General features: G+C 37.6%; 1 protein-coding gene across 2 annotated transcripts in view; it reads left to right on the forward strand.

The window, feature by feature from the left end:
- LOC126194716 (fibrous sheath CABYR-binding protein-like) overlaps positions 1-9,586 on the forward strand; it is a 77,575-nt gene extending 67,989 nt beyond the window's left edge. For both annotated transcript variants that reach the window (XM_049932973.1, XM_049932965.1), the window contains 2 exons: positions 8,378-8,521; positions 8,639-9,586. In XM_049932973.1, coding sequence (XP_049788930.1) covers positions 8,378-8,521; positions 8,639-8,749 — 255 coding nt within the window. In that variant the 3' untranslated portion in view covers positions 8,750-9,586. The remainder of the gene's footprint in view (positions 1-8,377; positions 8,522-8,638) is intronic.
- The last annotated feature ends 17,550 nt before the right edge of the window (positions 9,587-27,136 follow it).

Below are 27,136 nucleotides of genomic sequence, written 5' to 3' on the forward strand. Positions count from 1 at the left end.
AGCTTGCATTTCTGAAACCTGCTTCAAACTGGTTTGATATTCCAGACTGAAAGGATGTCAACTTCTTATGCTGGATCTAAATGTGGATTAAGCCCTCATGACAATCTTTGAATTTGCATTAGTGCATGATGGCTGCATGAAGTCACTCACCTGTGACTTGGATATTGCTCATTGGAAAGCATAAAAAACTGTTCTAAGGTCCAGCTTTTAGCATCTCGTCAGATTTATGCATCAGTAAGGCCTCTGTACTTCAAATTACTGGATGCAATACACCATTGTAGTATCGATATCAACAGGGAATTATTGCACAACCCTATATTTGCAGCCAGTGTGCAGAGGCTTTCAGCAATGGTCAGTTTGTTGTTGTACATAGTGTACAGGGCTATATCTGTTTCAAACTCTAACTGGCTACCTGAGGAACATGAATTCAGTATCTGAAAGTGAGCAATGATGTGATTTGGTATATGTGCAAGGGAGAGCCCTGAGATATTGTAGTTGGATGGCATAAAGATCCAAAGCCAAAAGTGAAGCAGGGAATACCTCTGTCTACTACAGACCTATGTTGATTCCAGAATTTGAGGAATGCATGAAGAACTGCATCCCAGCTACATTTTAAACTATATTTTGACATTTTAAACCTCTATCAAGGCTTAATGTTAAGTGTTCCCAGATTGTCCTCAGTGTAGGTATCACATGACAATTTCCCATTTGTTAAGCAGAACTGCTTGCTATACTAAGTACACTGGTGTGAAAGATGACATGTGCACTGATTCCCAAAGTGCTAATCGTGCTGTTGTACCGAAATGTCTAGTGGATAGCTGAGCCATGATGCTGGAAGTGCTCTTTCCATTGCAAAGGCAGGAGGAAGAGAAATTTTTCTGGGGTGCACAGGGATCTGGGAAATTAATGTATTAATGCAACTGCCAAGGAGGGTTGCTCCCTCCAATCTTGTGCTTGCTGTTCAGGCAGTCACCTTGTACATAACCCTGTCAGTCTTTTTTGTGGAAGGCTCAGTGGCTGAGAATGATACAGTAACCTCAGGTCAATGAAACCTATGGTGCAACCACTGCTTCCTTCAGGCCACAGGGTTGAAGTATATTTTACAAAACTAAAAGTGGGACATCACACTTTTATATATGGCCTTCTCTTATGGCGATAGGATTTGAAAGTGTAATATGTGAATGCAGGTAGTGACAGAGCATATTTCATAATTTTAATGCTATGAGGGCAGCTCTCTCCCCCACAAAACTTTCCCTATATTTCAAATGATAAGTGTGTGGTGTGTGCTTAAGGGTTGTGTGTGTCCACATTCCTTTCCAAAAAAAAATATTGAGATTGTGCTGCTGTGGCTGTCACTCATTTTTAAGTAACCATCCAGCCATATTAACTGCTTTTCTCTAGTTACTCTGCTGTGTCGCATATAATTCAGGGATTCTTTTATGACCCTTCATCTCTCAATATTTTGTTACAAATCCTTGTTTACATGAGTTGTCAATACAGCTTGGTTTTGAAATTATTCAATCTTGTTCACATTTTTTCGACCTTGTTCACATTTTTTCGACCTTGTTCACATTTTTTCGACCTTGTTCACATTTTTTCGACCTTGTTCACATTTTTTCGACCTTGTTCACATTTTTTCGACCTTGGTCACATTTTTTCGACCTTGGTCACATTTTTTCGACCTTGGTCACTGATGACATTGCAGATCACACTAAACACAAACATTCTTAATAAACCTTCAAATACGGTTATCTTTCCTCAAGTGTTAAAATACACCAGTGTGCAGATTTATCCTTATTCTCGACACACCAGGCTCCCTGTCTGGTTTGATACAGGATCATTTGCACACTTGTTCCTATTTATCATTTAAAAATTTTAAGCTGCAAAATCTTCTGCATTCACTTAAGTCACTTAATGATTGATTGACTCTAAACATTCCCTTAGGATTAGGTGGGTTTTCCCTCCCTCAAGTAACCAAAGCACAGTTAGAGGAATATTAAATATAGTAGTCTCTGACCTTTATAAAGAAAACTGAAAATAATGTTAATACAAAGAACATTGCTGGAACCTGCCTTTACTGCAGAGTCAAAAGTTGTGGATGATTCATACAGCACAATGCTGCCAAATGCACACTTTAGGAACTTAGCTCTACAAAACCAACACTTGCAGTTACATCCTGATGTGTAAACCTGGGCACTTTACTAGTAGCGACTACTGAACCTTCACTATTAGGTAAGAGTACTAGGTGAGAGAACATCAAATTTAGCAAACTAGTATAATCCTATAAATACAACTGTCTACATAGGAAATGAATAATCTTAGCCCTCTATGGGTGAGTGCACAGACCTCAGTGAATATCTTTGACCCTTAAACACAACTGTATGGTCACACATCCCTTTTGGGAATAAATTCAGGTATCAGCTGGCAAACCAATATTTATGAAGGTTTTAACAAGAATAATTTCAGCACAATTGACATCAAATGAACCATGGACCTTGCCGTTGGTGGGGAGGCTTGCGTGCCTCAGCGATACAGATAGCCGTACCAAGGTACAACCACAACGGATGGGTATCTGTTGAGAGGCCAGACAAACGTGTGGTTCCTGAAGAAGGGCAGCAGCCTTTTCAGTAGTTGCAAGGGCAACAGTCTGGATGATTAACTGATCTGGTCTTGTAACAATAACCAAAACGGCTTTGCTGTGCTGGTATTGCGAACGGCTGAAAGCAAGGGGAAACTACGGCCGTAATTTTTCCAGAGGGCATGCAGCTTTATTGTATGATTAAATGATGATGGCGTCCTCTTGGGTAAAATATTCCGGAGGTAAAATAGTCCCCCATTCGGATCTCCGGGTGGGGACTACTCAAGAGGATGTCGTTATCAGGAGAAAGAAAACTGGCGTTCTACGGGTCGGAGCGTGGAATGTCAGATCCCTTAATCGGGCAGGTAGGTTAGAAAATTTAAAAAGGAAAATGGATAGGTTAAAGTTAGATATAGTGGGAATTAGTGAAGTTCGGTGGCAGGAGGAACAAGACTTCTGGTCAGGTGACTACAGGGTTATAAATACAAAGTCAAATAGGGGTAATGCAGGAGTAGGTTTAATAATGAATAGGAAAATAGGAATGCGGGTAAGCTACTACAAACAGCTTAGTGAACACATTGTGGCCAAGATAGATACGAAGCCCACACCTACTACAGTGGTACAAGTTTATATGCCAACTAGCTCTGCAGATGACGAAGAAATTGAAGAAATGTATGATGAAATAAAAGAAATTATTCAGATAGTGAAGGGAGACGAAAATTTAATAGTCATGGGTGACTGGAATTAGAGTGTAGGAAAAGGGAGAGAAGGAAACATAGTAGGTGAATATGGATTGGGGCTAAGAAATGAAAGAGGAAGCTGCCTGGTAGAATTCTGCACAGAGCACAACTTAATCATAGCTAACACTTGGTTCAAGAATCATGAAAGAAGGTTGTATACATGGAAGAACCCTGGAGATATTAAAAGATATCAGATTATATAATGGTAAGACAGATTTAGAAACCAGGTTTTAAATTGTAAGACATTTCCAGGGGCAGATGTGGACTCTGACCACAATCTATTGGTTATGACCTGTAGATTAAAACTGAAGAAACTGCAAAAAGGTGGGAATTTAAGGAGATGGGACCTGGATAAACTGAAAGAACCAGAGGTTGTAGAGAGTTTCAGGGAGAGCATAAGGGAACAATTGACAGGAATGGGGGAAAGAAATGCAGTAGAAGAAGAATGGGTAGCTTTGAGGGATGAAGTAGTGAAGGCAGCAGAGGATCAAGTAGGTAAAAAGACGAGGGCTAGTAGAAATCCTTGGGTAACAGAAGAAATATTGAATTTAATTGATTAAAGGAGAAAATATAAAAATGCAGTAAATGAAGCAGGCAAAACGGAATACAAACGTCTCAAATGAGATCGACAGGAAGTGCAAAATGGCTAAGCAGGGATGGCTAGAGGACAAATGTAAGGCAGTAGAGGCTTATCTTACTAGGGGTAAGATAGATACTGCCTACAGGAAAATGAGACACCTTTGGAGATAAGAGAACCACTTGTGTGGACACAAAGAGCTCAGATGGAAACCCAGTTCTAAGCAAAGAAGGGAAAGCAGAAAGCAGAAAGGTGGAAGGAGTATATAGCGGGTCTATACAAGGGCGATGTACTTGAGGACAATATTATGGAAATGGAAGAGGATGTAGATGAAGATGAAATGGGAGATACGATACTGCGTGAAGAGTTTGACAGAGCACTGAAAGACCTGAGTCGAAACAAGGCCCCCGGAGTAGACAACATTCCATTGGAACTGCTGACGGCCTTGGGAGAGCCAGTCCTGACATAACTCTACCATCTGGTGAGCAAGATGTATGAAACAGGTGAAATACCCTCAGACTTCAAGAAGAATATAATAATTCCAATCCCAAAGAAAGCAGGTGTTGACATATGTGAAAATTACCGAACTATCAGTTTAATAAGTCACAGCTGCAAAATACTAACACGAATTCTTTACAGACGAATGGAAAAACTAGTAGAAGCCGACCTTGGGGAAGATCAGTTTGGATTCCGTAGAAATACTGGAACACGTGAGGCAATACTGACCTTTTGACTTATCTTAGAAGAAAGATTAAGAAAAGGCAAACCTACGTTTCTAGCATTTGTAGACTTAGAGAAAGCTTTTGACAATGTTAACTGGAATACTCTCTTTCAAATTCTGAAGGTGGCAGGGGTAAAATACAGGGAGCGAAAGGCTATTTACAATTTGTACAGAAACCAGATGGCAGTTATAAGAGTCGAGGGGCATGAAATGGAAGCAGTGGTTGGGAAAGGAGTGAGACAGGGTTGTAGCCTCTCCCCGATGTTATTCAATCTGTATATTGAGCAAGCAGTAAAGGAAGCAAAAGAAAAATTCGGAGTAGGTATTAAAATTCATGGAGAAGTAAAAACTTTGAGGTTCACCGATGACATTGTAATTCTGTCAGACAGCAAAGGACCTGGAAGAGCAGTTGAATGGAATGGATGGTGTCTTGAAGGGAGGATATAAGATGAACATCAACAAAAGCAAAACTAGGATAATGGAATGTAGTCGAATTAAGTTGGGTGATGTTGAGGGTATTAGATTAGGAAATGAGATACTTACAGTAGTAAAGGAGTTTCGCTATTTGGGGAGCAAAATAAGTGATGATGGTCAAAGTAGCGAGGATATAAAATGTAGACTGGCAATGGCAAGGAAAGTGTTTCTGAAGAAGAGAAATTTGTTAACATCGAGTATAGATTTGTGTCGGGAAGTCATTTCTGAAAGTATTTGTATGGAGTGTAGCCATGTATGGAAGTGAAACATGGACGGTAAATAGTTTGGACAAGAAGAGAATAGAAGCTTTCAAAATGTGGTGCTACAGAAGAATGCTGAAGATTAGATGGGTAGATCACATAACTAATGAGGTACTGAATAGGATTGGGGATAAGAGGAGTTTGTGGCAGAACTTGACCAGAAGCGATCGGTTGGTAGGACATGTTCTGAGGCATCAAGGGATCACCAATTTAGTATTGGAGGGCATCGTGGAGGGTAAAAATCGTAGAGGGAGACAGAGATGAATACACTAAGCAGATTCAGAAGGATGTAGGTTGCAGTAGGTACTGGGAGATGAAGAAGCTTGCACAGGATATAGTAGCATGGAGAGCTGCATCAAACCAGTCTCAGGACTGAAGACGACGACGACGACAACAACAACAACAATAATCTTTGTTTACAGTCTGAACAAGTATTTACTATGCACTCTAAGTAATTACGATGTTTGGTAGTGCTTTCTTTGCCTCAAAACAATAGTACTGCAAGCAGTCTTCACTGTTCCCACACTGATCATTGTAGAAGTGGTAATAAGAGGCAGTCAAACTTGGTTAGCATTCTATGCTCCAGAACCTAATTATACCATTAGATTTGATGTCATGAAAACTACAAACAGCCTGAAGTTGGACACTATGATGCAATTCTGTATTCTGTAAATATTAAGAGAAGCTACAGAACAAAAGTGGTGTATCAGTCTCATTCCTATGAACTCAAAGTTCATAGTTGTGCTCTGCAATGACAAGATGGACCAGTTATAGGAGGCCAGTGTTTGGGTCTGTAACAGACATATTTACCATCTTAGTTCAAAGTTTGCTTATTGGAATTAATCAGTGAGGAATTAGAGTATTGATGCCTATTGATTTGCTTTAAAGTTCTTTAGTAGTCTACAATTCAAACTGCAATTAAAAACCTTCCCTGGCTTTGAAAATTCTGGCTGAGCAGATAACTGCTAAATTTACAATAACTACTGTAAAACTACTTCCCACTTACACTAGAACTGAGGCTTATCTCTGAATGTTTCAAGGAGGGTGGAATATAAACCCTTACTGTTCAGAGTGCAGTAAAACTGTTGATTCTTAAAGCTTGTTTAGATTATTTTACAGAAACCCCTTGTAAGTTCCTGCACATATTCTTTCTATTGTGATATTCCTTTATATTGTTTCTGCATCTCCACAAAGATAATGTTGGTACGTTTCATCACACACAAATTAAACCAAAAAACAGATTTGTATAGAAACAGAAAAACAAACAGAATAAGCTAAAAGCTAAACTTCAAATGCCCTACACAAACGTGTCTTAAACACCACAAACTGGCTGGAAGAGGCAAAATATGATTTGAGAAAATATTGAAAGCTTCCAGTGCTGGAAACTGGGGGAAATTTCATCTTAAAATTAAATATTTCATCTTAAAATTAAATATTTCATATTCAGTAATCCCAAATAAGCAGACAGTTAGGAATCAATCAAAGGAAGAAAGATGGTACTGTGGCTCTATTTGTAAATTAAAGTAGTAAGTTAGTCCACAATATATGAAGTAGCAATATCCTAAATCTAAACTGGTCTCTCAGCTAAGACTTACAGGGGCCAACTGCTGCCACCCTAAGAGCATTTTAGGAATATTGTGTGTCTGCTAGTGTCTAGAAACATGCAGACCCTAGTTGAGTATGACAGGATGTAGATGAGCAGTTACCCATAAACTGCTGCAGTCCATAAAGTTTGTTTGAACCTAAGGGATGCTTTCTACAGTAACACTAAGAGTGCAGTTCTGATGAGCAGTGTCTCCATAAAAGTGGCAAACTTCTGCTTCAACATTGCTGGTATGAGGCAATACAGTGTTGCAAGAAATTTTGAACTAATAAAGCACTTCAATGAGAAATTACTCAGTATCCAATTAGTTACTTCCAAAAGATCTTAAGTCCCAGTAGCAAAAGGATCTTAAATTCTTTGAACTTTGCAATACACACCTACTGTAAAAGGTGTGAATATCTTGGAAAAGTTACCCATTATGGATTAAAGCTCACAAAGTGATAGACCACAATCAGCTGAGTTACAGTAATTACTTCAATAAAACAAGCCTCAAAAACATGTGAAATAGAAGTCAATTGTTTCATAGTGTGTACTCAGTGGTCAGTGACACAGAAACTTTCTATCAAATAATACAAACTGAGAGCAATTTACGAATTGCAAGTATGTCGTCTGCTAGGTCCAATGTGGATGCTAGGGATGATTTTGTCCTATTTTCAATAATTTTGTTTATAACTGTTGAAGTGAAATATTCATAATACTGGTTAATATTTTAATTAGGATAAACTCGGTTTTCTCACTTGAAAATTTGCAGTGAGTTCTTGTAGTCCTTAATAGCTTGGACACCTTGAGTTAAAAATTGTTAATGTTCAGGTGCAAAGACCTGCTTCCTGCTCACTACTAGAGTGAAAGAGAAATGTCCCTTTTCTGTGTAATCACTGAAATTGAGATTAAACTTTACACACACATGATGTTGAAATTTGAAGAGTGTTCCCACACATTTCCCAGAAAATGTCAGTTCTAACATGACAAATTTAAGTCAGTTTCTTTACTGGAATGTCATGGGAGTTAAGTGAAAAGCTTTTAAGAGGGCAATGTTAATGGTTCAATTTCTAGGATGCTGTCTCTACCTTTTGAATTAAACTGAAACCTGATCAAAGAAACAGTGTACTACTGGCCCTTACCAGGGCTAGTTATGGCATATTACCTGTTAACAAACCTTAAAAGCAGCACTTAATATATTCACTTCAAAATTCTTTACAATGGATTTCTCTTATACTAACAGTAACTGGTTGAAAGTGTTAAGCAAAATTAACTGCTTTAAGGTTGAACCTTAAAACAATTAAGTTGGTCCTACACAGAACACTTGTAGAACAAAATATGGAAATACTTTCTGCTTAAAAGGTGGAATCTGCTTCAAATATTCTGTTCTTTAAGAAAATAACCTCTTTCATGAAAAATGTTACCATGTTTCCATTGTTTTGTAGTGTGATCAACCAAAAGAAGGCCTTGTCAATAATCCTGCTAAAATGGAAGAATATTGCAAAGAAAAAGGTTTCACAGCCTGGTATGAAACTTCTGCCAAGGAGAATATTAACATTGATGAAGCAGCAAGGACTCTTGTCAAGAAGGTAAGCCTCAAAACTTAATTTTACTGGTTTTGGCCATCCATTTATCATTACTAAATGGGATTCAAAAAGTTAACTTGATATTGAGAATCATATTTTTGTACATTTTTCTAATTACAGATTCTGCAAAATGATCAATTAATACACCAGAATGACACAGCAAAAGACACAGAAAAAATTGCTCTCGATGGTAAAGCAAGTGAAGCAAAGAGTGGTCGGTGTTCATGCTGACAAAGTTGATAGAAGCTTTTGAAGTATTTTATCAACCACAAAGATAAACAGAATAAATGTCTTGCCTCATTTTGGATACTTAACAGCTAAGAGTGCAAAGCATCTAACAGCTTAAAGTATCTGTGAGAGCCAAGATACTTGTTTTATATGCTGCATCCTTTTATCATGCATCTTTTTTTGCATTTCATGAGGAATATTAGTGTGAGTGGTTCATATGTGTATGTGTGTAGTACGTTTGAATTTTATGTAATATCATATATTGTTTAAAGTGTTGTGCATGTCACTCATTCAGCCAGACTTTTGTAAAAATCCAAACTATACAAAAAATACAATGAACATATCAAGACTGGTCTTGTCAAACAAGCAAAAAATTGCAATTACCAATTGTTACTGAAATGACTTGCCTGTTGTAAACAGATTACAAAAACAATGCATAATGAAACTTACATAAAAATTTTGTAAGTGTGCCATATTTATTATACACTATAAATTTTCTGCATTTGTTTAGAACAGCTGCATGCTTTGCATGTACTTCCATTCTGGGTTATGGATGCAATTTTGAAACTTCTAATTTATTGTAAAAAAAATTTTAAAGACTGTAAATACACAAGTTATTCAAATGCCAGAATTTTGGCACAGTTATTTTAATTATTGGATTTTTAGAATATGTAGCAGATTGTAAACTTAAACACAGAATCAGATTTCTATTACCTCAGTGTTGTTCTACACACAACTTCTGTACAGTATATTCATGTTATAGTATTAAATTTGTACAATATACTCTTTGAGTATAAATATTTTGCATTATTTTGAAATAAAACTTTGGTAAACTGCAAACTGTGTTCTTTTAAATACTTATTGCAGTTAGTTTTAATACTCCTCACTGGAGTTTTAAACACAGCCTTCTCTATTGAGAGATACTTAGTTACCACTTGTGGATATGTTAAGTAAATAGATGTGATTACCAATAAACCAGAAATGTTGCACATTGATCTAAAAGAGCAGTTAATGAATAAAACTGGATGGGGACATGGGGTGTTACAAAGCAACAAAACAGGCCTCTTCTGTGTATGATCAGAATACAGTCATAAGTGTCTGACTAGTAAACTATTACAGAAAGAAGGGAGAGAACCACAGAATTAAATGAAACAAGGGACTTCCATACCACATACAGGAACAGCAGGGTAAGAAATGATCTCCAGTAAGTAAATTCAGAGTGCTATCCAAATATTGAGACATCTGTATCCTGAGTGTGTCATTCTTCATAGTCACAGTGGAATTTTACTCTAAATTGCTCCACTGTTCAATGTAACCCACACTTTGATTGAAATGAAAAGATGGTATGCTGTGTAAAACATGTGAAAGGTGGAAAATGTGCAGTTACAGCATAATGTAAATGGTAGTTTCAGAAATAATACACCACCCACGATCTATTGTGTTTATCACATTGGGCCAATATTATCTAATACTTGTTAAGCTACTTTGCCAAAAGGTGTATGACAAAACTTCATTTGTACCTGTACATGTGCTGCTATCTTATGCCTTCATAATATAAGAAATACAGCTGTTGCACAGTTCACAGGGAAATGAAACGATCATAGTTTTATTGACTGAGATACCTTGTGTGGGGTATTGAGATACTTTCACATCTTTGTGATGAAATGATTGTTTCTCTAAGCACCTAGTCCACGACTGGAAAAATCTCCAACCAGGCTGGGAATTGAACCAGAGCCACAGTGGTCTAGAGGTGGTGATAGTGACAAAGCAGTGAATTGTGGACAGTTTACCATTAATGTAATTGACAGGTTTATTTTAGTCACATTTACTCCCAGTAAAATACCTTCACAAACTGTTCAGTAGGGGCTTTACCTAATTATGTGAAAAACACTACACACTACAGACTGCAACCACTCAATCCAATACAAAAATGGATGACAAATTCTATCAAGTAGATGTCTTGGAGTAGAATCCAGATGGGGGGGAGTGTGATGAAATGGGCACTAAGGTCATGACAATGTTGTACAGCATGCTCTGCAACAGGATACTATGTGTTGCCTGTATACACCCTCTGCCTATGCCCATTCACCCTGACTGATAACTGGGTTTTAGTCATGCCAATGTAAAATGCTGAACAGTGTTTAGACAATAGCTGGTATGTCATGTTGTTTTGCAAGTGGTTCTCCCTTTGACAGTATTTTTTACCAGTTACAGGGCTGGAATAAGTGGTGGTAGGAGGGTGCATAGGGCAAGTCTTGCAGCAGGGTAGGAGCGATGGGGTAGGGAGATGGGTCCAGGAGCAGCATAGGGTCTGACAAAGATATTGCAGAGATTGGGATGGTGACAAAAAGCTTTTCTAGGTGTGGTGAGCAAAATCTAGACAGAATGGATTTCATTTCAGCGCATGACTTTAGGATTTGTTGAAGTAGCTGACTGGTACATTCAAGACCAGGAAAATACCAGTTGAAAAGTGGTGTGCACCAAAGTTTTTAGGTATAAGCAGTACCAGGATTCGATTTGATGGCCTAGGAAATCTGCTTTCGAACTAGGCTTTGGGGATAATTGTCCAGTGAAGGCTGAAGTAAGGAAGATGGTGTATTGCTGTAAAGTGTCTGCATCCATACAAATGCCAAGGATGGATAGGGGGCAACAGTTGACATTGCAGGCTTTCAAAAAATATGAAATTGTAATGACTGTGAGTGGTGGCACTCAACTATGTACCCTCTGACTGAGTTGAACTATTAAATGTTTTGGCTGGTTTCATTGTCAAGGGGCTGGGATACGTAGTTGCCACATTACAAGCCAGATAATGCCAAGTAATATGGATCAAAAGGTCAAAGATCGTTATCACTCAGCAATTGCAAATATAATGTAGAAATTTATAAATGAAATATTGCAATTAAATAAAATATGCAGGTACTATCTTAACGACTTCAAGAGTATGATAGTACTTTTGAGAATGTGGTATATTTCTGCAAAACACTTACTGGTGTCGATGGTCCAGCAGTTAAATAGAATAAAAGTTGAACAACAGGGAAACAATTTTGCACACTACGTCTTCACTGTAAAAGCCACGGAAATCTCAAAAGTGCAAAAGTCGGCACTAAGAAGTATTTCTGTCTGCGACGACCATGAGCTAACCGCTCCATGCTCTCCAAGTCTTTCCTGTGACTCCATCTCGCCGTCGCATCCAGCACCTCAAGAGTCCTGTGTGAACTTCCCTCGCACCACACTGCCCAGAAATGATGCTCCTCCCCAACCTCTGTATGTCTCAGTAAAGAGTGCTGTGATTGGCTAGAGCACTCCCTCCATGTCTCCAAGCCAACATGCACTCACAAACATATTGAAACACATTCAAAATACTGTATTTACGTTTAAATAACTGGAAATTAAATATATTCCTACAGCTGGACCATAAACATGCTCTCACACACATTATTAGATACATAGAAAAATTAAACATACATCGAAGAAATAGAACAAAAGGTAGGCCAGTAGCCTTTCTAAAACACAGTAAATATTTAACCATAACCAATTTATTCATGAATAATATAAATTGGATGTAAACAGACAAATATATTTATAAGCTTGCTGCTACAGTTTTTTTTTCGTGTCGCTGTTGAGTACTTATGGCCTGATGCGATTAGTAGTAATCGGCCACTTTGGCCTCCAATAACTCACATACTATTAGTTAAATGCCTGTAATTAATACCAATATAGGTTTACACTAATAGCTTTCTAAAGACATAGATTGACAAAATCAGATGAACCGTTTAGATTTTGGGAATTCGTTGCTGGGTGTTACTTGTATAATTTACGGTCAGATACTAAACTTTAATAACAATATTGAAAATTTGATTACACCATCAGAATTATCGTGCAAATAATAGTAATGTACATGTTTCTTTTTGAGGTATCACGATTTATCTGGCTACTATTAATTTCTATACAAACAGTGAAATGTCTGCCATGATGGTTTCACAGTCCACCATCTTTGGCACTCTCAGCATGCAAGTGTCTCTCGTTGACACAGCGTCACCATGGAATTCCCAGCCACATGGCCGCTGGACCCCTCTAGATTTGACCAACTTCCAGCACCATGTGGTCGGCCTGCCAAGCGGCCTGCCCCCACAGAGGGTCCCATGTGGCCATGCCAACTCAGAACTCGGAATATTTTCAGGGCACCACAATTCGCCTGTTGCCTCACATGGAAAGGATGGCAACTGGTCTTCGTTGAGGATGAGATCAACATCAAGGAAAGTGTCATGGGATTCAGAAAAGGACCTTGTGAAACTTAATTGGGAGAAAGCGTTTAGATTTCCAGGAATTTCAACATGTCAGCCTCACCGCAAGGCCATACAGCAAAGATGTCATCAATGTATCAAAACCAAACTGGGAGCTGAAGCCTTATGGATCTCAGGAAAGCCCCAGCCCAGTGCCCCATGAAAAGTTTGGCTTAGGAAGGAGCCATCCTGGTTCCCATGGCTCTACCCTGATCTATTTGTATGTCTGCCCCCACAAAGGTGAAGTAATTGTTGCAAAGTATAGAGTTGATTAAGGTGAGCAAGTAGGATGTCATAGGCTTGGAATCAGATGGGTGTTGACTGAGGAAATGTTCAACACACAATGTATGTGGGGATGTTGGTGTAGAGGGAGATAGGATCAATGGTTACAAGCAAGGTGTGTGGTGGGAGTGGAACATGCATGGATTTTAGATGATCTAGGAAATGGTTGATATATTTAATATAGGAGGGGAGTTTTTGTACTACGGGTTGCAGATGTTGTTCAGTGGGTGCTTTGAAGCCAGTGACTATAGGACGGCCAGGATTGGGTTTGTGGATCTTAGGAAGAAGGTAAAAGGTGGGTGTGTGGTTTGGGTGCAGTAAGAACTTCTAGGGATTGAGGTGTAAGTCCAGGGTCCGAGATTTTTAGGAGGGCTGCAGGTCAGTTTGAATCATAGGGATGGAATCTTGATGGCAGAGTGAACAGGCATAGACAGAGGGTGTATACAGGCAACGAACAATATTCTGCTACAGAGTATGATGTAAAACACTACAGTCATGATCTCGGTGCCTGTCACATGCACCATCTGGATTCTCCTGCCAGACACGAGTTTCTCAGAACACTGCAGGTGGGAACTAGCACTGAAACAGGCCCTTTTAACACACACCTGGCCTTAATTTATATAAATTCCTTCGGTTTCAGCATATATTATCAGTAATGACTCCTTTCTTCACTCCATTTTAGTTTTCTACATCTTTCATATTCTGACTTGTCTATTTTTGCTGTGCCCCTCCCACCTCTGTCACAAAAGTCACTTAGTTTTTCATTCTAACTTGTGAATGATGTTTAGCAGTAACCTGTCTTCCACTGTTAATCTCAGGTTTTAAAATCTTGTTGAATGCAGTCCTCAACAGTCAGTATTTCCTTTTCATCCCCTCTGGTATGGCCCCACTGACCAAGAGTTCTGGGTGACCTTTCTGAAGTGTACCCCTTCCCCTTCAAATCCCCCCCCCTTCCTCCTTCACACGTGTGTGTGTGTGTGTGTGTGTGTGTGTGTGTGTGTGTGTGTGTGTGTGTGGTTTTTTTTTTCCCCCCCTGCCACAGCCACAGCTTGGTGAGCAGATGTAGCAAATGTTTCATCTATCCATTTACATTATATTATCAATAATCATTTATTTTTATAGAAATGTTATGCTTGTTGAAGAATGTAGTTTGTTGCGATAGGAACACTTTTTCGATCATTTTTGAAAACTCGGATAGTAGTGACATGGGTCTATAGTTACTCATACATTGATACCCTTTATTATAAAAGGGTATTACTTTTGCCATTTTCAGTTGCTGCATGCAATGCCTTGTGTGATCATCACACACTCTATTAAGAACCATATCCCAACCTTTGCAATGTCCAGGACAATCATAAATTGGGGTGACTTTAATTTGAATAAAACTAATTTTTATTCATCACATTGTGTATATATTTCTGTAACTGGAGACTACCAAACAGTAGCTATAGTAATTCTATATATAGTCTAAATTTAATCAAGTTATGTTACTTGACGGTGATACATCATGCAAAAGTTACATTTGGCAGTACTGTTACGTACCATAGTTACTAAATGCACTTGAGGAAGGGTCAGGAACTAAAATTGAGAGTAATAAAACAAAAGCAGAAATAAGAAATTTTCAAATGCTCCTTTAAAACAAAAAAAAAAAAAAACAGTAATTTTGTTCAAATTTAATTCTCAAACCATTTCTTACATAAATAACATAGATATTAGTGTCAGTGGAGTTGAAACAGATGAAAGTGCAAACATTGACTAAAGCTCAATGGCCCAATGGAATCCCTGCAGTTGGGATTTTGACCCTCTTTTTCTCCTTGATGCCCAGTATTTGGGAGAAAGCATAGGTCACACCATATCTACAATTTGGGTAGCAGAGGTGATCCACAAAACTACAGTACAATATTCGGCACAGCCATTTGTTGCAGAATTTTATAACATTCTGAGCTCAAACATAATGAGGTGTCTTGAACAGAACAATCTCCATGTCGACCAGCATGGATTTCAAAAACATAGATCATATGAAACCCCACTCGCACTTTTCTCTCATGACAAGGCATTCAGGTAGGTGGAGTTTTTCTCCACTTCCAAAAAGCATTTGATTCAGTACATCTATCCTTATCAAATGTATAGAAATACTGCCAGATTTAGAAGGAACATAGGGTGTGCCCAAGGGGAATGTGTTGGTACCCTTATGGTTAATAGTACACATTAGGTACCTGGCAGGTGATATTAATAGTAATCTCAGGTTTTTCAAAGATGATATAGTAATCTGTAATGAAGCACTGTTTGGAAAAACCTGCACGCAGATTCAGTCAGATTTTGTTAAGATTTCAAAGTGGTAATGGGATTAGTAACTTGCTTTAAATGCTCAGAAATGAAAACCTGTAAACTTCACAAAATGAAGAAAAGTATTGTTCTGACTATAAAACCAATAAGCCACAGTTGGAATAGATCAACCCAAATACCTTGGCGTAACACCTCTTAGGAATACAAAATGGAACAGTTGCAAATGCTCAGCTGTAGGTAAAGTAGGTGGCAGACGGTGGTTCATTGGTAGAATGTTAGGGAAATACAATTATTCTACAAAGAAGATACCTACAAAACATTTGTATGTCACATCCTAGAATATTACTAGTGTGAAACTCCTATCAAATAGGTTTAGTAGAGTATATTGAATGTAAACGAAGGCAGCATGAATGATCACAGGTTTCTTTAATTCTCAGAAGTGTGTCGTGGAATGCTAAAAAAAAAAAAAGCTTGGATAGATGCAAACAACCCAAACAATCCTGATCACAATTTCCTTTCCTGCACTAACCTCTTCATTTCAGAGTAGTGCTTGCATACTATGTCCTTTATTATTTGTTGGATGTGTTCAAATCTGTCTTCCTCCACAGTCATTACTCTTCACAGCTTCCTCTAGTACCATAAAGATCGTTCCCTGATGTTGTAACACATATCCTATCATCCTATCCCTTATTCTTGTTGGTGTCTTCCATGTGTTTCTTCACCGATTGTGTGGAAAGCTGCTTCATTCTTTATATTATCAGTCCACCCAATTTTCAACATTCTTGTGTAGCAGAACATCTCAAATGCTTCAGTTCTCTTCTGTTTGTTTTCCCATTGTCCATTATTTACTACCATACAATTCTGTGCTCCAAACACATTCTCAGAAATATCTTCCTCACAATAAGACCTATGATTAATATCAGTAGACTTCTATTGACCAGGCATGTCCTTTTTGTCTGTGCTAGTCTGCTTTTCATGTCATTCTTGCTTAATCCATTGTGGGTTATTTTGTTCCCAAGCTAGGTGAATTCCTTAACTTCATCTACTTCTTGATCACCAGTTTTGAAAAGTTTCTCACTATCTTTGTCTTCTTCCGGTTTACCCTCAATCCATATTCTGGACACATCAGTGTATCCCTGTCTTACACCCTCTCTGAATTGAGCACTTCATTCTTGGTCTTCCAATCCTATAGTTCCTTCTTGACAGTAGTGTCTGCTGTGTAAGAGCACATGAACACCCCAACTTTTGTCACCTTGTGGGTGTATTGGTTATTTTTCTTTGATTGATGTAAAACATAATGTAGATGTGGTAATCTGAAATACATGGCACTAAATTTACAGTGCTGTGCTACATATTGCACCAGTAGACTTGGTGAAACTTGGCATCAGGGTCAAGAGCATATCTTAACGTGTGCATTTTTTTAAGGAGCTTCTGCACATGCACAACTGGTGTGACATAATTGCCTTATTGGCCAAATACGTACAGATCTGATAAACAATGTCACGGTTCATGTCATGCACTGCTAGCCCTTACCACTCAACTACTAGTTTGTCAATGTCACCAGGTGGTAGCACACTGCACCAGACTTTGATCTACATTTGCCATAAATCCTGCTAGGTGGTAGCACACACCAGATATGCAAATTAACTCCATATATTAGAATTAGACTGGACATCAGTGAGAGATTCTGAATGAGATATGGTACATAGTGATTTGTATTTATCATAGTGTAATCCATTTGAAGCACTGAGAACCATAAAGCACATAGTCAGTTGTGAGACTGTAGCATTTATTCATGTTTCACATTTGTTGAACTTATAGTTTATCTGAACTGGAGTCCTACATTGTGCATATATTTAAATTTTCATGAAAAGCTGTCTCAGGTTTCTGATATTCACTTAAATAGGAGGATCAAAGAGGATGTGCTTTTGGCCCTTATGGCCCTCAGCATCTCATTTGTATTTTAGTAAAGTGACCTTGGTAAATAGTACTACTTGAATTTAATCATTTCTGCAAATGGCAGTTTGTGTTTGGAGTTGGTTGTCTACTGTGCAGGAATTGGCTTTCCAGAGGAGTGTCAACATAAAAAGAGTAATAGTGGCCATACTGTGCAAACTACACTAGACAAATGGGTCACGAAGTCACAGAGACAAAACACAAACCCCCTGACCTCTCAAAAAGGTCAGGAACCTGAAAGGAACAATAATGTGATGGTGAACATTATCGAGACACCCCTCCAAAACGTCAATGTGATGCCTCAACAGTGTGAAGTGCATGTGGATACTTTTCAGGCCCACCTGGAAGATGAGATGGCTGCCAAGGACGACCAACAGAACCAGCACAACTGCTCAGAAGTCAACATACCTGGAATACAGCACAATTTAAACTAAACGTCAGTGATACAGTAAATATGACTTCGAGCCCCCTGAGTAAACCCCACTCAGACCTGAAAATCTATTATCACAATGTCCAATCCTTGAGCAACAAAACTGATGACTTAAGCATTTTGCTGACCAGTGAACTCAGTGATATCTCAGTAGTATGCCTAGCAGAGCACTGGCTCTGCACTGATGTGGTTAAGCTAATCTCACTACCTAACTTCAAATTGTGTGAACACTACTCTAGATCAAATGATGGACATGGTGGGGTTGCCATCTTCATCAAACAACACATTGAATATAGCCCACTTCCTACCCTAAAGGAAACAGGAACAGATAAGATCTTTGAATGTGCAGCATAAAGCTTACAGATCTAAATCTAATTGTAGCTACAATCTACCGTCCCCCCTCCAGTAGTATTAATGATTTTCTGTTACAAATGGACTTGTTTCTATCCAAAATAAGTCAGGGGAAACAGGATGTGATTATATGTCGTGACTTTAATGTAGACTTTCTCACCCACAACAGAAACAGGGAAACATTGATTAACATTGCAAAAACTTATAATCTGCATGGCCTTGTAAACGAGCCCACTAGAATAACACCCACATCCAAGACAGCTCTAGATCAAATTTTTGCAAATAGAAATAAACTTAACCCAACTCTAGAAGTATACAATGCAGGAATCAGCGACCACCAAGCTGTCATTCTAAAGGTCGATGTTAGCAAAGATACCTCAACCCAGTCCCACCTAAAACTTTATGAAGGTTTTTCACCCAAGAGAACTTGAACAAGCTAAATGCCCTCCTTAGTAAAGAAAAGTGGACAGAGATGTACACAGCCAATAATGTCAACAAGAAATTCAACATATTTCTTGACAAAATGATCCACCACTTTGAAGAGGCCTTTCCGCAAAAACCAGTAAGAATAAATAATAATAATAATAATAATAATAATAATAATAACAATAATAATAATGTTCTGCCAGTCATAAAAGGCGACGAAAAGAACAAACCACTAATAGGGCTAACCCCCCTTTTAGTGTGATTAGTTAGTTCAGGACAGAACTAAAGAAGCCTCGGACAAGCGCCGTCATGGTCGGGGATGACGCTTGAACCCTGTGCCTGCCCACAATGGTAACGACACTGCTAGCCAACTGGAAAATGATTTAAACCCAAATAGAGGTGTTTTGCAGGATATGCTTCCTGCAACCACCCTAGAAGGAAAACAAAGACAGAGGATGAGATGGTCAGATGAAGTTAATCGACACCTCATGTTCTGTTATTACCAAGCAACAAACCTAGGAACCAACATAACTGGATACAGATCACAAGTATACACAACATTTATTACCAGATACCCAGAATTAAAATTTTTAACAGAACAACGACTAGCTGATCAGATCCGTGTAATAATCAAAAATAACAGGATACCACAGTCAGAATTAGAAAACATCAAACAACAAGTACAACAAATACTGGAACAAAATAATGTGCAATCAGAAGAGAAGAAAATACAGTAATGGACTCAAACATCCCAGAGCAAACAAACAAAGAACAACACGCACCAATTAAACAATCAGAGGAAAACGAAATCTTAAGACAGCCACCAGAACAAGCACAAATAGAACACGAAGTGGCACAGATGTTAGATATAGAAGAAAAATTTCAGCTAACATATATAGAATACAAAGACACAAATACAGACATTAGACCATTCTTGCATAGACCACCAAATAACCCACAAGTCGAAACAACAATAAAAACTATCAACACAATCATACGCAACAAAATAAATGAAAACACAACTATGGAAGAGTTACAACTACTGGTTTATATAGGAGCACTCACTACACTAAATATACACACTAGGCAGAGATCAGAACCAACCAACACACAGAAGAAACCCACAAAACCAGCATGGCAACACAGGCTACAGATCAAAATAGAAAAACTGAGAAAAGACATCGGACAGCTAACACAATTTATAAGAAATGAAATCTCGGAAAAAAAAACGAAAAAGGTTAGGTAAAATCTCACAACAAGAAGCGGCAGAGCAATTAGACGAAAAGAAGCAGAAATTACAAGCATTAGCCAAACGACTCAGAAGATACAAAAAAAGTGAAAATAGAAGGAAACAAAACCAAACATTCAACACAAACCAAAAGAAATTTTACCAGACAATAGATAACACACACATTAAAATAAACAATCCACCAAACATAACAGACATGGAACACTTCTGGAGCAACATATGGTCAAACCCGGTACAACATAACAGGCATGCACGGTGGATACAAGCAGAAACAGACACATACAAGATGATACCACAAATGCCTGAAGTGATAATTTTGCAACATGAAGTCACCCAAGCAATTAATTCTACTCACAATTGGAAAGCCCCTGGAAATGATAAAATAGCAAATTTCCGGTTAAAGAAGTTCACCTCGACACATTCACATCTAACTAAATTATTTAACAGTTACATTGCAGACCCATACACATTCCCTGATACACTTACACATGGAATAACTTATCTGAAACCTAAAGATCAAGCAGACACAGCGAACCCAGCTAAATATCGCCCCATAACATGCCTACCAACAATATACAAAATATTAACTTCAGTCATTAAACAGAAATTAATGACACATACAACACAGAACAAAATTATAAATGAAGAACAAAAAGGCTGTTGCAAAGGAGCACGAGGATGTAAAGAGCAACTGATAATAGATGCAGAGGTGACATATCAAGCTCAAACTAAACAAAGGTCACTACACTACACATACATTGATTACCAAAAAGCTTTTGATAGTGTACCCCACTCATGGTTACTACAAATATTGGAAATATTCAAAGTAGATCCTAAATTGATACAGTTCCTAAACATAGTAATGAAAAATTGGAAAACCACACTTAATATCCAAACAAATTCAAATAATATCACATCACAGCCAATACAGATTAAGCGTGGAATATACCAAGGAGACTCATTAAGTCCTTTCTGGTTCTGCCTTGCTCTGAACCCACTATCCAACACGCTAAATAATACAAATTATGGATACAATATTAATGGAACATACCCACACAAAATCACACATTTGCTATACATGGATGATCTAAAACTACTGGCAGCAACAAATCAACAACCCAACCAATTACTAAAGATAACAGAAGGATTCAACAATGATATAAGTATGGCTTTTGGAACAGACAAATGTAAGAAAAATAGCATAGTCAAGGGAAAACACACTAAACAAGAAGATTACATATTGGATAACCACAGCGACTGCATAGAAGCGATGGAAAAAATGGATGCCTATAAATATCTAGGATACAGACAAAAAATAGGAATAGATAATATAAATATTAAAGAAGAACTAAAAGAAAAATATAGACAAAGACTAACAAAAATACTGAAAACAGAATTGACAGCAAGAAACAAGACAAAAGCTATAAATACTTATGCCATACCAATATTGACCTACTCATTTGGAGTAGTGAAATGGAGTAACACAGACCTAGAAGCACTCAATACACTTACATGATCACAATGCCACAAATATAGAATACATCACACACATTCAGCAACAGAAAGATTCACATTAAGCAGAAAGGAAGGAGGAAGGGGATTTATCGACATAAAAAACCTACATTATGGACAGGTAGACAATTTAAGAAAATTCTTTCTAGAACGAGCAGAAACTAGCAAAATATTTCTAGAACAAGCAGAAACTAGCAAAATACACAAGGCAATCACTCATATAAATACATCGGCTACACCACTGCAATTTCATAACCACTTCTACAACCCTTTAGATCACATAACATCCACAGATACGAAGAAAGTAAATTGGAAAAAGGAAACACTTCATGGCAAGCACCCGTATCATCTAACACAGCCACACATCGATCAAGACGCATCCAACACATGGCTAAGAAAAGGCAATATATACAGTGAGACAGAAGGATTCATGATTGCAATACAGGATCAAACAATAAACACCAGGTATTACAGCAAGCATATTATTAAAGATCCCAATACCACAACAGATAAATGCAGACTTTGTAAACAACAAATAGAAACAGTAGATCACATCACAACCGGATGTACAATACTAGCAAATACAGAATACCCCAGAAGACATGACAATGTCGCAAAAATAATACATCAACAGCTTGCCTTACAACATAAACTTTTAAAACAACACATTCCTACATACAAGTATGCACCACAGAATGTACTGGAGAATGATGAATACAAATTATACTGGAACAGAACCATTATAACAGATAAAACAACGCCACATAACAAACCTGACATCATACTCACCAATAAAAAGAAGAAATTAACACAACTAATCGAAATATCCATACCCAATACAACAAATATACAAAAGAAAACAGGAGAAAAAATTGAAAAATACATCCAACTGGCTGAGGAAGTCAAAGACATGTGGCATCAGGATAAAGTTGACATCATACCAATTATACTATCAACTACAGGAGTCATACCACACAATATCCACCAGTACATCAATGCAATACAGCTACATCCAAACATATATATACAACTACAGAAATCCGTAATTATTGATACATGTTCAATTACCCGAAAGTTCCTAAATGCAATATAACACATACCGTACAGTTAATAGGAAGTGACGCTTGATCAAGGTCCGCATCACTTTCCATTCTTAACCAGACTTAACGTCTGAGAAAGTAAAGAAATAATAATAATAGAAACAAGAGTTGGATTACACCAGCTATAAAAATCTCCTGCAAACATAAAAGAATACTCCACGTGCTATGTAAACAGTGTAGTGACTCCCCCCAACTAACAGAATACTATAGAAACTACACATGTATCCTAAGAAGAGTGATAAGACAAGCAAAAAGGATGCAGAATGATGAGTACATTGACAAATCCAGCAATAAAGTAAAAGCAATGTGGAATGTCATAAAAAGGGAAAGAGGGGAAATGAAAGCTTCACACACGAACATAGAAATCAAACTCCACAATGAATCTATATCTAATCCCGAAGTTGTAGTGAACTCATTCAACAATTTCTTTACAAGCATAGCTGAAAAACTGGTCCAAAATAATCCTAACACAAATTACCAACCAGCAAACCAAAAATATCACACATGTGCAGAATCAATTTTCATTACCAAAGTCACTGAAAATGATGTTGCAAAAGCCCTCAGAGAGTTAAAAAATTCATATTCAGCTGGAATTGATGGTATCCCAACAGCTGTAATCAAAAATTGTGAACACACAATTGCTAAACCATTAACTCACCTCTGTGACTGTTCTTTCCAGGCAGGTATCTTCCCTGAAGCTCTGAAACTTTCTAAAGTAATTCCTGTCTTCAAAAAAGGTGATAACAAAGATATTAATAACTACAGGCCTATCTCAATCTCATCCTGCTTTTCTAAAGTTTTTGAAAAAATAATGTCCAAAAAAATGATGGACTTCATTGAAAAAAAAGATTTACTAAGTTACTAAGTTTAGCTCAAAATGGGTTCAGAAGCAACAAATCTACTGAAACTGCAGTATATGATTGCATAAATACGCTTTTAGAACTGTTAGATACAAAACAACCCATAACAGGCATATTTCTGGATCTGTCAAAGGCTTTTGACACTGTTGACCACAAAATATTACTGGAAAAATTAGAACACTATGGTATCAGAGGAATTGCAAACAACTGGATTGCTACATTCCTAACCAATCGGATGCAGAGAGTCAGCATGAAATATACTAATAGACAAAGCAACTCAATAACTGAAATACTATCAAGTAATAAAACTGTAAAGCAAGGTGTTCCACAGGGCTCAGTATTGGGACCCCTACTTTTCCTCCTGTATATTAATGACTTGAGCCTGAATGTTGATGCACACAAAACAATAATATTTGCTGATGACACAACTGTACTCCTCAAAGGGTAGAATACAGAGGCTGTGCAAAAAGCTGTGAACTTGGCTACTGATCAACTCAGCAACTGGGCAAAAATCGACAGATTAACTATCAACACCAAAAAGACAGCTTCCATGAACTTCCACACAACACAAAATGCAAATTCCTCTCAGCCATCTGTCACTATAAATAACCAGTCAATAGATACCGACACTGTTTTCAAATTCCTTGGTCTGTGGGTTCAAGATAACCTGAAATGGAATACACATACAGGAAAGGTAAATGCCAGGATTTGTACTGGCTGTTATGCATTGAGTGTACTGAAAACATGAGCTAGCCTGAAAACATTAACTAGTGCATACTACGCTTGCATACAAGCCCACCTAAAATATGGTGTAATATTCTGGGGAAATGCTCCAACTGCTCTGAGCACATCCAGAATCCAGAAGAGAGCAATGAGGATTATTACTGGGAGAAAACCCAGAGACTCCTGCAAACCCTTCTTCAGAAAGTTGGAAATCCTTACACTCCCTTGCCTCTACATTCTTGAGACTCTAAAATTCTTCAGAAAACACATAGTGCCAACTGACCCCAGAGTCGAAAAAAATAATAAAATACATGAACACAACACCAGGAAAAATGCAAACCTGCATGTTATACGTACAAACACTCAACTGTGTAAAAAGGGAGTTTTCCACATGGGCCTCCAACTGTTCAACAATCTTCCCACTAGTATTAAGTCCATCAAAGACAACATAAAATTTAGCAAAGCCGTGAAGTCATATCTGTTGTGTCACTGTTTTTACTCTGTAAATGAATACTTCGCACAGTAATCTTGCTGTTTGTGTTAAATTGAAAACATTGAGCAATATAATACTTTAGGATACTATAGGCTTATGTTAATATATGTTAACAATGTTAAATGATATTTTCCGACATCTGCAACACACTGTGTACCATCAGATCACATGGAATAAATAAATAAATAAATAAACTCTGTTGAACCTGTATTAAGCACTAACAGAATAGAAAATTACCAGGAAAAGTTAGCCACAAAGAAGTGAGGGCATTCCAAACCAGATTTGTTGTCTGAGAAAGTGACAAAATTAAATAAGGATGACAACACGCAAACATTTAACAAAGAAGGGTTTAATAAGTGTTAAGTCACAATGTAGGTGCAATGTAAGGATGCCTGATTTTCAGCCCAGAAGTTAATTCATTAACAAGTTTACGAATTATGGATCTTGCAAATTTGTCCAAAAAGAAATAAAAGCACAAACTTCAACTTACATAAAATGCGAAATGGAGAGTAGTGAAAACTTAAACATTATTTTGTTCTTGCCATAAAATTTACTGAATTATGTGCAAAACAACAAAATTCTGCAAAACAATTCTTCCTTTTTTCATACAAGTTATGCATATTATTATTATTGTTATTATTATTGACAGCAGCTGAAGTTGTATAAATGCATTGATGAGTGTAACAGATGTTACTAATTTTGCAGTCTCACATTTATCTGAATTTAAAAATTTGTGAATACCTAGAATGTATATCTACCAGCTGCAACTGCTTCTTGGTTGTTGTGTATTATGCTTTTATCCTATAACTTACTCTTATTTTTCCCAAAAGCCTGCCTACAAAGTTTCAGTAACTAGAAAAATCAGGGAATATACTACAACCATCTACTTACCATTCCCATTGTAATTGCAAGACAAAATTAGACTAGTTAGAACATGCACAGAGACCTTGAAGCAATCATTCTTCCTCTGCTCCATATGTGAATAAAACAGGAAGAATTTCTAATAACTGGTACAATGGGAAGTACCCTTTGCCATGCATTTAACAGTGGTTTGTACAGTATGGATGTAGACATAGATGCCATTGCCACTTGAGAAGATGTCATGCAAGAAGGGATGCAGATGGTCTACAATAATGTTCAAATAGTCCACAGCTGTCATGGTGACTTCAGTTGTTACCACAGATCCCATGGAAGCACAAGTGAACATCCTGTACACCATAATACTGATCCCACTGGGTTCCACAAGCAGAAAGGTGCATGTTTTGAGCAGCTGTTCACCTGGGTGACATTGCAATTCCCCTCAACAGGAAACATGTTGCCACTGATGGGAACACAATGGGGTTGACTGCTGTGGAGATCCAAGTTCAACAATGTGTGCTTAATGGTGTGCTGTGAAACACTTGGGCTTGCACCAACAAGGTACTCTGCCATCACATCCGTCACAGATCAACTCTTATCCTACTATACCAAGATGACAGGCCTCAGACTTTCATGTTTTGATGTTTTGTGATGAGGTGTGGGCATGAAACACCCCATTTTCAGCCCTATTGTCACTAGAATGATTTCCCTACTCAGTTTATCATTTTCCTTACTGTATCAAGTGTCTGCAACACCACCAGGTGGCATTCAATCTTCTGGTAGGCAATGTCAATGTTTCAGCTCATCACTGTATGTTGGGAAAGGAAAACATGAGAGAGTAGAGATGAGCTGAAAATATAATCACAAGAAAGAAATTTAATAGAACTTAATGGGACATGTAAATGGGTGAAAAATTGGTAGACTGGCGAAGAAAGTTATTTTTCGGATTCCAAAAAAAGTAAGAAAATAGTCATTTACCTAATGGTAGGCACGTAGGTCAGTTTAGGAGAACGAGTGAGGTCTTTATAAGCAGTAGATGTAAAATTGCTGATGATATGAATTAAGATTCCCAAAAGGTACAATAATTTAACAGAATAAAAATATATAAAACTTTATATTCTCTTCTCTATTGCCCCTTTCCAAATGTTGTAACAATTTTGAAAAAGAATTATGCCTTCCTTTTCCAGAGTCTCATATCACATCACTCCCCAAATAAAACAGACATCAAAACAAAAAAAGAAAATTCCCCCTGTGGAATCTCTTCAGAATCACACTGGTTTGCATCATTTTCCAGCCATATTTTTCCACTCAGAACACCTTATGACTGAAAACAGCACCATAACAGTGCCAAACAATTAACTGAAAGGATAATACACAGGGTACTAACTAACAGTAGAATAATAAATTAAACAGATAAAGAACATCCAGATATGTTATGTAAACTATCTACAGCTACAAAATAAGGAAATAGTGCTTATAACATGTACGATAATTGCTCATAGCATCTGGAAAAGATGATAATGCCCATCCATATATGATTGTAAGTGTCCTTGCGCATTAGAGCTTCTTGAGCCTTCGTAG

Source organism: Schistocerca nitens, chromosome 1 (assembly GCF_023898315.1).
Source record: "Schistocerca nitens isolate TAMUIC-IGC-003100 chromosome 1, iqSchNite1.1, whole genome shotgun sequence".
Taxonomy (NCBI): domain Eukaryota; kingdom Metazoa; phylum Arthropoda; class Insecta; order Orthoptera; family Acrididae; genus Schistocerca; species Schistocerca nitens.